Here is a 13,956-nt window from a genome sequence, read left to right on the forward strand (position 1 = left end):
TTGCCCCAAACAGCAGGTCAACTCAGGGCCCAGGAAAAGGAGCCATCACCTTCCAGAGGCTGGGTGTCCGCTGCAGGGGCAGCAGAGGGGAGCCTCGTCCAGACGCGCCCTCTGTCCTTCCTGGGCTGTCCACCATGGCATCTGGTGCCCGTTACCCCCACCGTGGGGCCTCTGCAGGTCTGGGAGCCACGTGCCACATGGGGCCTTCCTGCTCAGGGCCTGGCTGGCGCCCAGCAGGGCTGCTCGGGGGTGGCCAGGGTCTTCACACACATCTAGCCCCCAGCAGCATTCGCTCTCTTTTCCTTCTTCCTCCCCACCTCCAGCCCACCCCCACCAACTAAGCCCTCTCCTCAGTCTAGCAGGAGCTCATTTTCCCTCACCTCTTGAGGGACCATCAGAGCCAAGCCACCACTACTAAAAGGGAAGGCTGTGTGCCCACCACTTCTGCTCCAGCCTGCCACACCACCAGGAGAGCCACAGAGCTCACTGTCCCCCACTCACTCTGTCCTTTCCTTGCAGGCTCCAGTCAGGACCATGCAAGCAGGCTTCTCCAGGGCTCCTCGAGGGGCCACGATGGCCGCCCAGCCCGCTTTCTGCGGCCCTCCTCGGACCACAGCATCCTCCTAGCGCCCAGGACGGAGGGGCCATGCCTGGGGAGCAGCCCCTCGGAGCGCCACCCCCAACCATGACTGGAGACCTGCAGCCCTGCCCGGGGGCCAGTGGCACAGGGGGCCCCCTGCGGCCCCCCGGAGAGATCAGTGCCCTGGCCAACAGGACCACCAAGGCCATGGGCAGCAGGGCCCAGGCCATGGATGACCCCAAGACCCAGGCGCAGCAGGCTGGGAAAGGGGTGGCCGAGGCCCCTCTCCCCAGAGTGCAGGCCCTGAGCAGCGTCCCCAGCAAGGGCAGTAGCCCCCAAACCCCAGCGGGAAGCAACCTCATGCAGGCTCATGTCCGGCGGGCAGGCAGGGTGGCCGGCAGCCCCCAGCAGCTCTACAGTCTGAGCATCGCCAGCACAAGGCCCAAACCCACCCTGGATGGGAAGACCCCTGAGAGCCTGCAGCCCGAGGCCCTCCAGCCCCTAGACGCAGAAGCGCCCCCAAGCCAAGGGACCAGAGCCGGTCTCAGGCCTGGCCATCCCAGGACCGAGGCCTCCCCTGCCCCAGAGGAGCTCAGCTTCCAGAAGTGCTTCCAGGAGACCCCCTCCAGCTTTACCTCCACCAACTATACCTCACCGAGTGCCACCCCGGGGCCCCCGCCCCTCAGGGCCCCCCAGAGCAGGGGCACTAGCCCCTGTCGGCCGGCCTCCTACCTGGAATTCCAGGCCAGTGGGGCCGACGCCTGGCCTCCCCCAGCTGAGAACAGCTTCCCAGGTGCTAGTTTTGGGGTCCCCCCCACTGAGCCGGAGCCCTTTTCCGAAGGCGGCAGCCCTGGGGCAGCGGCCTTTCAGTACCCCTTCCCGGAGCTGCACGGGGCCAGCCGGAGACCCTTCCCAGAGGACATGGCTGGGCCCAAGTACCCTGAACGGGCGCTGGTGCTTGCCTTCCACCAGCCTCGGGGGGCATGGCCGGAGGCGGTGGGCACGGGCCCAGCCTACCCCCTGCCTGCCCGCCCGGTCCCCCCGCCCCCGCCCTGCTACTCCAGCCGACCCGGCAGCCTCGAGGCCCCCAGCGACCTTGGCGGTGTGCCCCCTCCCCCTAGTACTGCTCCCCCAGCCCCCAAGCCCTTCTCGGAGAGCGCAGCCACCTTCCAGGATGGTTTGCACGAGAACATGACCAAAGTGCTCCCTGAGAGACCTCCTTCGGCCCACGAAGGGCTGGGGAGCCCCAGGGGGCCCCCAAACTCCCTGTCCCAGAGGCAGTTTCCCGGGCAGGCCTATGGAAGCCCTGGAGCCAGCGGGGTGGGCACCAGCCCAGGGCCTCGGGACACAGAGCTGGCCGCCTCAGGGCCCCCCACTGCCAGACTGCCCCCGCTGTGGGACCCCGCCCCAGCCCCTTACCCTCCACCTCCCCTGGGTCCCCCAGCCACCACATTCTTCGAAGCCCAGCCCAGCCCAGGCCAGCGGCTCAGCCTGCCCCAGAGCCCCCCGCTGCCCTGGCCCCAGGTGCTCCCGGCCGCCGGGCCCGGCCCCCACCAAATGGAGATGCTGAACCGGCTGCCCTTCCCCCCGGGGGCCCCCGAGTGGCAGGGGGGCAGCCAGGGAGCCCTGGGTGCTGTGGGCAAGACTCCCGGGCCGGGTGAGAAGCTGGCCGTCCTGAGAAACAGCCCGGGCCAGCACGGCAGTGGCTCCCCTGGCCTGTTTGCCTACAATGGGCTGAAGGACCCAGGAGCCCAGCCCCTGTTCTTTGGGGCAGCCCAGCCCCAGGCCTCAACCCGGGGACCCCCTGGCCTGCCCCTGCCCAGGGTGGTGGGAGCCTCCCCCAGTGAGTCCCCCCTGCCCTCGCCAGCCACCCACACTGCCAGCAGCACCTGCTCGTCACTCTCCCCACTGTCCAGCAGCCCAGCCAACCCCAGCTCAGACGAGAGCCAGGTGCCCGGGCCGCTCGTGCCCTCTGCCTTCTTCCACCCAGCCCCTCACCCACAGGAGGCTGGCAGCCCCTTCCCGTCCCCCGAGCCCTCACACAGCCTCCCCATCCACTACCAGCCAGAGCCAGCCAAGACCTTCCCTTTCCCCACAGAGGGGCTGGAGGAGACCCCATTCCCCAGCTCGGGGCTCCAGGCGGGCAGTGCAGGCCTGGAGGGCTTCCCCCAGGGGCCGCCCCCGTACTCCGCCCACCACTTCCCCCTCAGCAGCGCCAACCTGGACCAGCTGGACGTGCTGCTCACCTGCAGGCAGTGTGACCGGAACTACAGCAGCCTGGCCGCCTTCCTGGGCCACCGGCAGTTCTGCGGCCTGCTGCCAGCCAGGGCCCAGGACAGCCACCAGCAGCCCCCGGGGCTCCCCGCGCCCCCCAGAGTGCCAGCCGGCAGGACCCCGAGCCCGCTCAGCCACACCAGGACAGCTCCCTTCCTGCTGGGCGGAGACCTCCGGCCGGATGGCAGAGACGATCCCCTGCGGACGAGCTTCCTGCCCGGCCCCACCGCCACCCCCTTCCCACTCCCCACAGGGGACCTGGACCTGGAGGACGCTGCCAAGCTGGACAGCCTCATCACAGAGGCGCTCAACGGCCTGGAGGACCAGTCCGACAGCCCCGAGATCGACAGCAGCTTCATTGACGTCTTCACCGACGAGGAACCTTCCGGCCCCAAGGGCCCCGCTGCTGGGCAGCCCCCCAAGGCCAGACTGGGGGCAACACCAGAGAACAAAGCCCCAGCCCCAGCCCTGCTCCCAGTAGTGGATGTCCCGCTGGAGACCCAGCCCCGCCAGCCCGGGGATGGAGGCAACCCGGCCGGCCCCAGGCCCAAAACCCGCTCCCTGGGCCCAGCTCCTGCAGAGACAGATGAGGCCAGCCTGGCTGGCCAGCAGAGGAGAGGAAAGCGGTTCAAGTTGTTCCGGAAAGAGCTGGACACGGTTAACACCACCAAGAGGCCTGGCAGGGGCTCCAGGGCCGCCCGCCTGAGGCCACGGAGGAAAGGCCGGGCTGAGGCCCGCCCGCGGGCTCTCAGAACTCAGGCCCCCAAGAGCCACACGGACCCCGGGGGCCGGGCCCCGCTGGTGGAGACCAGGAGCTCCCGGCGCCTCCGGCTGTCCCCCGGCCAGGACTGCAGGCGGAGGCGGGCGCGGGGCGGCACCTGGAGCAAGGAGCTCATCCACAAGATCGTGCAGCAGAAGAACCGGGCTGGCGGGCGGGGCCCGGCCCCAGCCCCCGGCGCCGCAGACGGCGGGCCCCAGCACTACGACTGCACCGCCGCCTCCGAGTCTGAGGAGGAGGACGGACCACGGCCCCCTGGCTCCCGCTTCAGAGGCCGGCCCCGCCCCAGCGGCCGGCGATGGCGCCGGGGTGAGAAGAGGAAGGAAGTGGACTTGACCCCAGGCCCCAGAGAGGACGGGCAGCAGCAGAAACCCAGGAAGGTGGTGAAGCAGGAGGCTGCGAGGTCCAGGGGCTACCCGGGCCCCGAGGAGCCGGGCAGGCCTGGGCCAGGCCCCAGCCAGAGTCCCAGGGCCCAGGGCCCATTGCACGGCCCAAAGGCTGGAGTGGACCCAGAGGAGAAAGGCCCCCAGCATCTCCTGCAGGATCTCACCGGCACCGAGATCCTAGCGGAGAGCCATCCACCTCCAGGCTTCCCTCAAGACACTGAGACCCCTGAAATCGCTGACGACCTTCCCCCTGATGCCACGGAACTTCACAAGGAGGCTCCAGGCTCCTCTCCAGCTCCCTGCAGGGGAGGTGGCCCCTGCCCCTCAGCCCCAGAGCGACCACAGCTGCACGGGGAGGACACAGTGCTGCCCCTCGCAAGCTCACCCACATTGGGTGCACGTCGGTGCTCGGAGCCAGTCGCCTCCCAGGACAGAGAGGGCCCACCTGCCTCTCCATCCGGAGAATCACTGGTGCCTGTTGCTAATGCTGTCCATACGGTCCACTCAGACCCCAGCACTCTCTTTGTGAAGACCCCTGGTCTTGGAGACCCCATGGAGGCTCCAACTGCCAGAAAGGGGCCTCAGCCCTACAGTAGGCCCCGCAGTGAGCTGTTCCTTGGACCCAAAGACCTGGCCAGCTGTTTCCATGAAGACCTCGGCTCCCGGTCCTCAGCCCTAGACAGCCCACTGGCCATTAGGGCACACCTCCACCAGGATGACCACAATGCCAGTTCCCCAGAGCCAAAGCCGCCCAGGAGCCCACCCTACACAGGCATCACAGACCCAGGCAGAGGCCAATCGGCACTGGCCTTGGAGCCCACGCCCCTCCCCTTGGGGCTGCCCAGGGATAACTTCGACCCGCCGACCTATGGCAGCCTCTCTGGGCATGGGGACACCCCTGTGCTGCGTGCGTGTGCTGCTCTTCCCCCGAGGAAACCCCAGCTAGACCCACCGTACCCCTCGTTTCTGCCTGAAAGGGGCTGGTCCCTGCTGGACGAAGTGTCCCCGGTGCCGCCTGGCCATCCAGACCTTTTTCCCGGCCTCTCAGCGGAAAAGACTCTCAGTCAGCAGCGTCCCACTCAAGGGCCCGTGGCTGCCAGCCTCAGCGCTCTGCCCACCAGGGCTGTCGAGTGTAGCACCGCCAGTACCAGCGACCCATCCGAGGAGGAGCTGGAGATCAAACGGCTGGTCACGGAACTGGAGAGTCAGCTGCAGAGCAGAGGCCCGCAGAGGGCCCCAGGAGAGCCGTGCAGGGCCAGCACCACTGCCCCCCAGGAGCCACGTCCACACGGGGAGGGGGCAGACACCACGGGGGACGCCCTGGCAAGCCCCCAGGAGGAGTGGCCCTCACCCTTGGCCCCCAGCACCCACAAGGACATGGTTCCTGGGGGTCCTTCCAGCCCCATGGGGGCCAGCCTCAGTTTCCAATCAGTGCAGAAAGCCAGAGTCCCAAAGACAAGTCTCCCCAGGGAAGTCTGCATACCGGACCCCGTGTCAGATGTGGGGTGTTTAGCAAAGTGCAGCCCAAGCCTGGAACCTTCGCTTCCTAAGGGTCATGGGGCCCCTGGAACACAACATGGCCAAGGCCTCCTGCTGCTCCTTCCCCGCCCACCGAGAGGGGGGCTTTCCCCGGGACCCTGCAAGGCACCTGGGCCCTGTCAAGATCCTCTGAAGCTGGAGGCATTCAGCAGCCCCACTGCCCATCTAGCGCCTGGCTTGGCATTTCAGGGTGCCGAGCTTCTGCCTCTGGGCGCCATCCCACCTTCTGCCGCCATTCATAGCAGCGCCCCCAGGGGACACTCTGTGAGCAGCACAGGTGAGCCAGGAGGAACAGAGCTCCTGCCCCCTGTTGCGGCTGGGCCTGGCCCTGAGGGCAAGGAGGAGTTTGTGCCAGTGGGAGTCTCTCCAAGTTGTGCCTCCACACCCAACCCCAGCCTGGGCAGGAGACTCCAGAACCCAGCCTCCAGCCCACTTCATCAGCTGCAGCTCCTGGTGGCCAGAGCAGCTGAGAGGGGAGATGATGCCCGGGGCTCAAGGGTGACCCCCACTGCTGATGCCCAGAGCCCTCTGCACAGCAACCCCTCAGATCTGGGAGGCGATGGCAAGGAAGGAGAGACAATGGCCCACAGCCCTGCCCTGGGCTCCCTGGGAGATGTGCAGATGACCACTGTGGCCGGACGTCAGCTGGAGCCAGACGAAGATGGACATGCAGGCACACATGGCCAGGCCAGGAAGCCCAGGGGCCAAGCCAAAGCTGGCCACCTGAAGCCAGGTGACCGAGGGAGGCCAGGGAGACCGGACAGCTGCACCATGGCCAGCGCCGACCCTGAAACCACACGGGCCGGGCTGGTCGGGGCTGCAGACCAGCCGGGGGCACAGCTCCAGGGAAGCAGGGTGGCCATGGGCCTTTGCAACGAGGCACAGGCCACCCCAAGCCCCACCTCCTCTGAGGCAGACTCTGCAGTCCCAGCCTTAGTGGCAGCCCACACCCCAGACAGGCCCAGGGACTGGACTCTGGAGGCAGTGGCAGCTGGCCCAGGCCTTAGGAAGCATCTGCTGTTCGCTGGGGAAAGCCCAGAGCCGCCCACCAGGAACCTGGCCAGCCACACCCGCTTGTCCACCTCTGCAGCCCCTTCTGATCCCGGTGGCCTCAAGCCCCTACACCAGGAAGGCCCTCCCACGGCACCTTCAGGGGAGCTCCGGGAACTGCTCCCAGCATCTCCACCCCACGGTGGGGCTGCCAGCTCTCAGCTTCTGTCGGCCGCTTCTCCCACCTGGACACCTCCAGAAGGGGCCGAGCGCAGCCCAGCACCCACAGGCACTGCGGCACCCCTGGCAGTGTCCCCCTCTTTGAAGACAAGCCGCCGTGGCCTCAAGGAAAGCCCAGCTCACCACCCTCTCCTAGGGGACGGCAGCCCCCTGGAAGACCCTCCCACGGAGCCCAGCTTCGTCAGTGTCGTCAGTGCTGCCCACGGAGGGGCCCGCCTTGGAGGTCATGTGTCAAAAACCCTAGAAGCTTCCAGAAAAGAAAGGCCAGGGGACTCCCCTGCCCATGCCACCCCTCCCCACCCAATGACAGTCAGCACCCCGGGAATGACTGTCAAGGCTGCTGCCCTGCCCAGTGTCCCCACCACAGATGGCGTGGGGGCACTCAGAGGTCCCAGGGCTGAGTGGCCAGACCCCAGGGGAGTTCTGCCCATCACCCACCCAGATGGGGTGCCCACAGGCTCCTCCTCCGAAACCCTAGGCAACAGGGAAGGCCAGGGTGTCACCACTGTGCCCACTGACCCTTCCACACGTGGGGCCATGTGGCCAGATCCCCACACTTGCCAAGAAGGCAAGGCTCTGGCCAGCTTCCAAGGACAGGAGAGCCTGGAGACGCCTGGGGCCAGGCCCCCTGCCATTACCAAGGCGTCCGAGGCTGGCGCCAGGGGTGTACCAGTGACCTGTCCTCCCACAGAGCTCTGCCCAGGCAGCACAACCAGTGACTCCAGAGCCCACTTCCCCCAAAGTGCCCTCCACCAGAGACCCCAGGCAAATGCCCTCAGTCCCCAGGACCTCAGACAGAAGCCACGTGGCTTTAAAAAGAAGCCGGTGTTCACTGAGAATGGCCACTGGAAGGGCGGAGCCCCCAGCGGGCGGCCGGTGACCTGCGAGGTCTGCTCAGCTTCCTTCCGCTCCGGGCCGGGCCTGAGCCGCCACCGAGCCAGGAAGCATGGGCTGCACAAGGGTGCTGCGTCCCAGCCAAGCCCAGCGCCTTCACCTGCTCCCCAGACGTGCCAGCGCCCCGGGAAGGAGAGTCGCGGAGCACTGGGGAAGGAGGAACCTGGGCGCTTGGTGGGAGACCCCAGCCAGGCTGGGGAGCCGCCCCCTGTTTGTGGCTCTACAGCTCCTAAGGATGCCCTGGGTCCCGAGATATCCAAGGGGCTCAGCCTTCTGGGAGCTCCAGGCTGTCCCCCAAGCTGGGAGCCACACGCCCCAGATACAATCAGGCAAGGGGTGGACGTGAGGCCTACAGAGCCTAGGAAACAGGACCGGCTGGGGAGGGAAGAGCTCCGACCCAAACAGGCAGAGAAAGGTGGGAGCCAGAGGCGCGGCAGACCACCCACAGATTTCCCCAGCGAGTCAGAGGGGAAATCTAACAAGAAAGTGAGGAAGCCCAGAGTGAGAAGGTTCCGGGAGGAGAGCAATCCCCAGGTCCCTGCTGATGTGACTGCAGACAGAAGCTGCTGGAGTCCATCCACCTCCGCTGCCAACTGCTGCCGTCTCTCACCCAAGACAGAGCAAGAGACCAAGGCCACGGAGTTGCCTCCCGCAGCCACGGACCCGGAGGAGACACCTGCACAGAAGCCACCTGGGGACTGGGTGGCCTGTCCAAGGATGGCGGAGGGAGCGCCTCCAGGGGAAGGGCCAGGGGAGCAGAAGGCAGCTCTGGCAAGAGGGTGTGGGGGACCCAGAGAGACCAGGACATCTGTCATCTGTGAAGAGCCACTGAGGATGACTGGGCCTAAGCCTGCAGGGAACAGCAGAGAGGCTGACAGCAGATCAGGGCACAGTGTCTGGGAGGAGCACGGGCCCCCCTGGGGCCCCCGGGGCCCCCCTGAGACTCGTGGTTCTGAAGCAGGTGGCACCATCAGCAGTCCTTGCTCCCAGGCCCCCCCACACAGCCCAGCAGAGGGGGTCCCAGAGCAGGAGGGCACGGCTCCTAAACCTCCCAGCCCGGAGCACGGGGACCCTCTGAGCTTGTTGGATGATGAGGCCTCTTTCTCCCAGCTCTTCCCCCTGGGAGACCGCTTGGCTCGGAAGAAGAACCCCCGTGTCTATGGGAAGCGCTGTAAAAAGTCGAAGCCCCCACCCCGGGTGGAGCCCAATGGCCCCGTAGGGGGCAGTGTCACTCTGCCCTCTGCCCGCCTGCCCACAGACCTCAGCGACTCTGGCTCGCTCTGCCTGTCCCACGAGGACCCATGGGGTGATGAGGCCACCGATCTGCCTGAGTCCTTCCTCCTGGAGGGCTTCCTCAACAGCAAGGTTCCCGGCATTGACCCTTGGGCCCCAGGCCCCAGCCTGTGGGCCCTAGAGCCCCACCTGGAGACTAACCCCTGCTGCGCCGAGGACCACCCATCGGAAAACATCCCCAAGCTACACATGGTCCCGGCAGCTTGGCGAGGCCTGGAGCTTCAGGCCCCCGCGGACGAGGTCACCTCTTCTCTAGGAGATGCAAGCCCTGAGCCTCCCAACCTGGAGCGAGAACACTACGACTGCGGGGTGCCCAGGAGTGCTGCGGACCTGGACACACTGGGCACCAAACTGGAGATACAGGACCCATGCTTCCTGGGACCCTGTGAGGACCCTGTGGGTCTCCCCAGCACCAGCTTCTTGGATGGCAAGGCCACGGCCGGTTCCCAGGGCCCACGGAGCAGGACAGAGGAGGCGGACGGAGCAAGAAGGGCCGCAGGCGAAGGCCAGTGTGCCAAGGCCAGGAGAGCGCCCTACAAGTGCAGGGTGTGCTTCCAGCGCTTCCACGGCCTGGGCGAGCTGGACCTGCACAAGCTGGCCCACAGTCCCTCCCCGCCCCCCACCTGCTACATGTGCGTGGAGCGCAGGTTCGGCTCCCGAGAGCTGCTCCGGGAGCACCTGCTGGAGAAGCACGTGCAGAGCAAGGCGGGGCTGTGGGCCTGCGGCATGTGCTTGCGGGAGGTGGCCGACGTCTGGATGTACAACGAGCACCTGCGGGAACACGCCGTGCGCTTCGCCCGCAAGGGGCAGGCGCGGCGGTCGCTGGGGGACCTGCCCGCATGCTGGGAGGGCGGCGGCGGCGTGGTCACGCACTTCCTGAGCGGCATCGCGGGGCAGGCGTCCAGATCCCGCCGGGGCAAGCGCTCCGTCGCCGGCAAGGCAGGCGGGGGCTGCGCAGAGGCGTCGGGGCCGGACGCGGGAGCCGGGAAGGCGTTCCCGAGGGAGCGGCCGAGGCCCCAGGCCCGCAGCCGCGGCTGCGACGCGGTCGGCGTCTCGGCGCAGGGCAGCCCGTCCGCCTGCGCGCGCCCCGCCCCGGCCGGCGGCGCGTCCCCCGAAGCCCGTCCCCACGGCGAGCCCCAGCTCCCGGCCGTCCCGGTGCACCAGGATTGCAAGGACCCGGCCCGCGACTGCCACCACTGCGGGAAGCGGTTCCCCAAGCCCTTCAAGCTTCAGCGCCACCTGGCGGTGCACAGCCCGCAGCGCGTGTACCTGTGCCCGCAGTGCCCGCGCGTCTACTCGGAGCACCAGGAGCTGCGCGCGCACTTGGGCGGCGAGCACGGGCTGAGCGGGGAGCTGGAGCTGGCGCACACGCCGCTGTACGCCTGCGAGCTCTGCGCCAACGTCACGCACATCAGCAAGCGGTCCTTCGTCTGCAGCTCCTGCAACTACACCTTCGCCAAAAAGGAGCAGTTCGACCGGCACATGGACAAACACCGGAGGAAGGGGCAGCAGCCCTTCACATTTCGCGGCGTGAGGAGGCCCGGCGCCCCCGGGCGGAAGGCTTCGGCCCGAGAGGGCACGCTGCCTAGCAAACGGCGCAGGGTGGCCGCTCCCAGCAGCCCCGCCAGGTCCAGCGCGGAAGGGCCTCTGTCCCAGAGCAGCAGCCCCAACCCGAGTGAGGGGTCCCTCCCAGCCCTGCTCCAGCCCTGCCCACAGGCAGCTCCCAGCACCACCGCCGGGCAGGCCGGGACCGCAGAGAGGCCCATAGACCCTCTAGGCCTCCAGGAGCTCCTGCCCCCATCCTTGTCTCCTTTCCCAGCGGCCTCGGCTGGTCACAAAGATGGCCACAAGCCGGACCAGGCCCTGGAGAGCTCTGAGGATGAGGCCTCCCCAGGCAGCCCTGAGCACCTCCTCCAGCAGGCTTTCCCGCTGGGAGGCTCTCTGCCCCGGCTGGGGACCGCAGACCAAGAGGTAGAAAAGAGGGCAGCTGGCCCATTCTCAGGGAAACACAGGACCCCAAGTGCACCTGGAAAATGTGCCCCTGACCATCACCTAGAAGCCCCCTCTCTGCTCTGGAAGGAGAAGCAGCTATCCACGTGTCTCTTGGTGCCTGCAGGGGCAACAGGGGGCCCCTCCCACAGAGGCAGTGCCCCCAAGCCTAGGGGCTGCGGGAGTTTATCAAAGGACAGGTCAAGCTCATCCACCCCCAACAAAGCACCCAAGATCCCAGGACAACTGAAGAAGGCGGTAGCCAGCCCCGTGCCCAGAGAACCCCCCCGTGGCACTGAGGAGAGGCTGAAGCCCACCGCCCTCAAAGCCAAGCCAGGCTCCCAGGGTGCTGGAGGCCCCCGGCAGGGCACCAAAGCAGTGGGCGGCAGCCAGCCCCAACCAGCCAGTGGGCAGCTCCAAAGCGAGACAGCCACCACCCCAGCCAAGCCCAACTGCCCAGGCCAGGGCCCCGCCCCAGACAAGGCGCTCCCTCGAGCCCTAGCCAAAGGCTACCCCAAGGGGCCAAGGGAAGCTGGTGGCCAGGGGCTGCGAGGGAGCCTGGGCCCCAGGGAGGACACAGACAGCAGTGAGAAGAAGAGAAAAGGCCGGGCCCCGGAGCCAGCCAGGAGCGAAGGTGTGGGGAGCCTGGGCAAAGGCCCCTCGGCCCCTGAAAAACCCCCTCGGGCCCCCCGGAAGCAGGCAACTCCCAGCCGTGTGATCCCCGCCAAGCCCAAGCCCAAGCTCAGGCCCAGTAGCCAGAACAGCTCGATGCTCCCTCAGCCCTCAGAGGTACAGAAGCGGGAGCCCAGCCATGCCCACGGGGACCTCAGATGCAGAAAGGAGGGGCTGAGCAAGGCCCTCCCCCAGACAAGACCTCTACACAGGGCCCCCAGGAAGGGTGGGGCTCTCCACAGTGTGGAACCCCCTAACCCCCAGGCCTGCCGCACAGCTGAGTCCCAGAGCCACCTCCTCAGCCAGCTGTTCGGTCAGAGACTAACCAGTTTCAAGATCCCTTTGAAAAAGGACTCTTCTGAGTAATTTATAGGAGCCAGCAAGTGCCTGGTAGTGGGATTGGGGACGAACTCGCAAATGGGGGACGCTGTTCTTTTTGGAGGAGCTCCAGTCATCTGAGAGTTGCCTGGTGGCCACATCTTAATTCATCTGATGTACCGTGAAAATGCTCCGACTTTAGTGTTAGAGCTGCAACTCTGATGCCTTGAGCAGAGCCTGGGGTGGACAGCAATCCCTTTCTAGCTGGTAGGTGAGGGTGAGGGCTGGGCCAGCTGCAGCCTCTTTGAGGCCATGCAGCTATTTATCCAGTACCAAGAAGTTAAGGAGAGAGTGGCTCATCCCCTCAGCCCCATGTGCCCCACAGTTAAGGCCCAGTATGCCACAGAACCCCTCGCTTTGAAGGTTTCCACAGGGCCCCCCAACCCTTGTCATCTAACAAGAGTTAAGTTGAGGCAGCCACCGGTCAGATGGTGACAGCCTCCATCATAGTGTCGTTGCTGCTGTTGCTGGAATTCCAAAGCGACCCTAGAAATCAGATGGGGGCCAAAGAGCCATCTCTGAGCTGCCCAGCCCTACAGAGCACAACAGGCCTCTGACCACAGGGTTGTGCCGGCCACTGTCTGTGCTGCTGACAGAAAAGCTGGTCTCTAGTGCACCTTGACTCCTGGTCCTCTGTCTCCACCCCCACCACCTCCATCCCAGCCTCCGTAGTTGCCCTCTCTAGAGCCTGCCTCCTACACGGAGCTCTCTGCTGCAAGTATGAGCAATTTTACTCTGAAGTTTCTGGTGCTATTTTCATGTAATGTGAATATAGGCTTCCTTGATTTGTTTTACCTGGGGGATGGGGTCGGACCAAGAGGTGCTAGGGGTCATGCAGGCTGCCCGAGGCACCAGCGGCCCAAGAAGCCCTGACTGGCTCCCAGCCGCCTGCGTGCAGCCCCAGCCCCATGGTTGGTCGGAGCAGCCAGATGGGACCCTCAAGGCCGGCTCACGCACTGACCCGACCCAGGGGCCGGCACACATGTCCTTTCTACAGAATCGTGTTTTCACGGGGGCAGGAGGTGGGGAGAGGCTACCTTCTGTCCTTAGGTGTCTCTGAGGTTTGTGGTTTGTTTTGTTCTGTTTCTTCATTTTAACCTTAGGTACAGTGTGTATGTCAAAAGTTCTAATTTTGATATTTCGAAAGAGACCAAATCAAGCCCAAACTGCCTTTTTTTGTAAAAGGTGTGTGTGCCACTCAGAGTGCCTCTTTAGTGCTGATGAATAAACCCGGGGGGGCTCTGAGGTTGTACTGTAAAAACCGTAGCAATCCGTGCTGTCAAATATATGCCCACTGTTGTCACAGGGTGCCTCCGCCGTGGCCTCTGTCCTCCCGCCAGCCCCACCCTGCTGCCCCGCCAAGCTGCCACCCTTGTCCTGCCCCAGGGTCACGTGGCCCTGCAGAGCCTACTGGCAGTGCAGCGGTCCCACCAGGTCCCAGACCTGTTAACCCGGCGAAGATAACGCCTCAGCGCTGCAGGGCCCTCTGGGTTAGGGAACCAGAGGGCAACAGAGACAGCAGGGGGCACCAGACCCAGAGACCTTCCCCCACTACAGGCTCTGACCCCTAGGGACCCTGAGTCCTGAAGATGCCTCCAGAGACCACTGTGTCAGGGACAAGTACTTGGAGGGCAGCAGATCCCTGTCCAGCCCCTGACAGCTGCCTGGGCTTGGTGGGGGCAGAGTGGGGGTGCATCTCTCAGAGCAGGCCCCCAACCACACCTGCTGGACAGTGGGGGGGGGGGGGGAGCCGCGCCATCCACAGGGAGACAGGTTCTGCACATGGTGCAGGGACCACCTTGCCACAGCCCCACCCATCCCACCACTCCCCTCGTCCCACCAGGCCCTGGCCCCGCACTTCCATCCACCAGGGACACCCTGCCCAGGTCCTTGCCCTCAGCCTCAGCCCCTCTCATCGATGCCCCCTGCCCAGCAGGCTGCCT

General features: G+C 66.2%; 1 protein-coding gene across 1 annotated transcript; it reads left to right on the plus strand.

Moving 5' to 3' along the window:
• Positions 1-646: 646 nt before the first annotated feature.
• ZNF469 (zinc finger protein 469) lies at positions 647-12,001 on the plus strand. Its single transcript, XM_052656925.1, has one exon. It carries the CDS (start codon positions 647-649, stop codon positions 11,999-12,001), a length of 11,355 nt encoding a protein of 3,784 aa, XP_052512885.1.
• Positions 12,002-13,956: the final 1,955 nt, after the last annotated feature.

This window comes from Budorcas taxicolor, chromosome 18, assembly GCF_023091745.1.
Source record: "Budorcas taxicolor isolate Tak-1 chromosome 18, Takin1.1, whole genome shotgun sequence".
NCBI lineage: Eukaryota > Metazoa > Chordata > Mammalia > Artiodactyla > Bovidae > Budorcas > Budorcas taxicolor.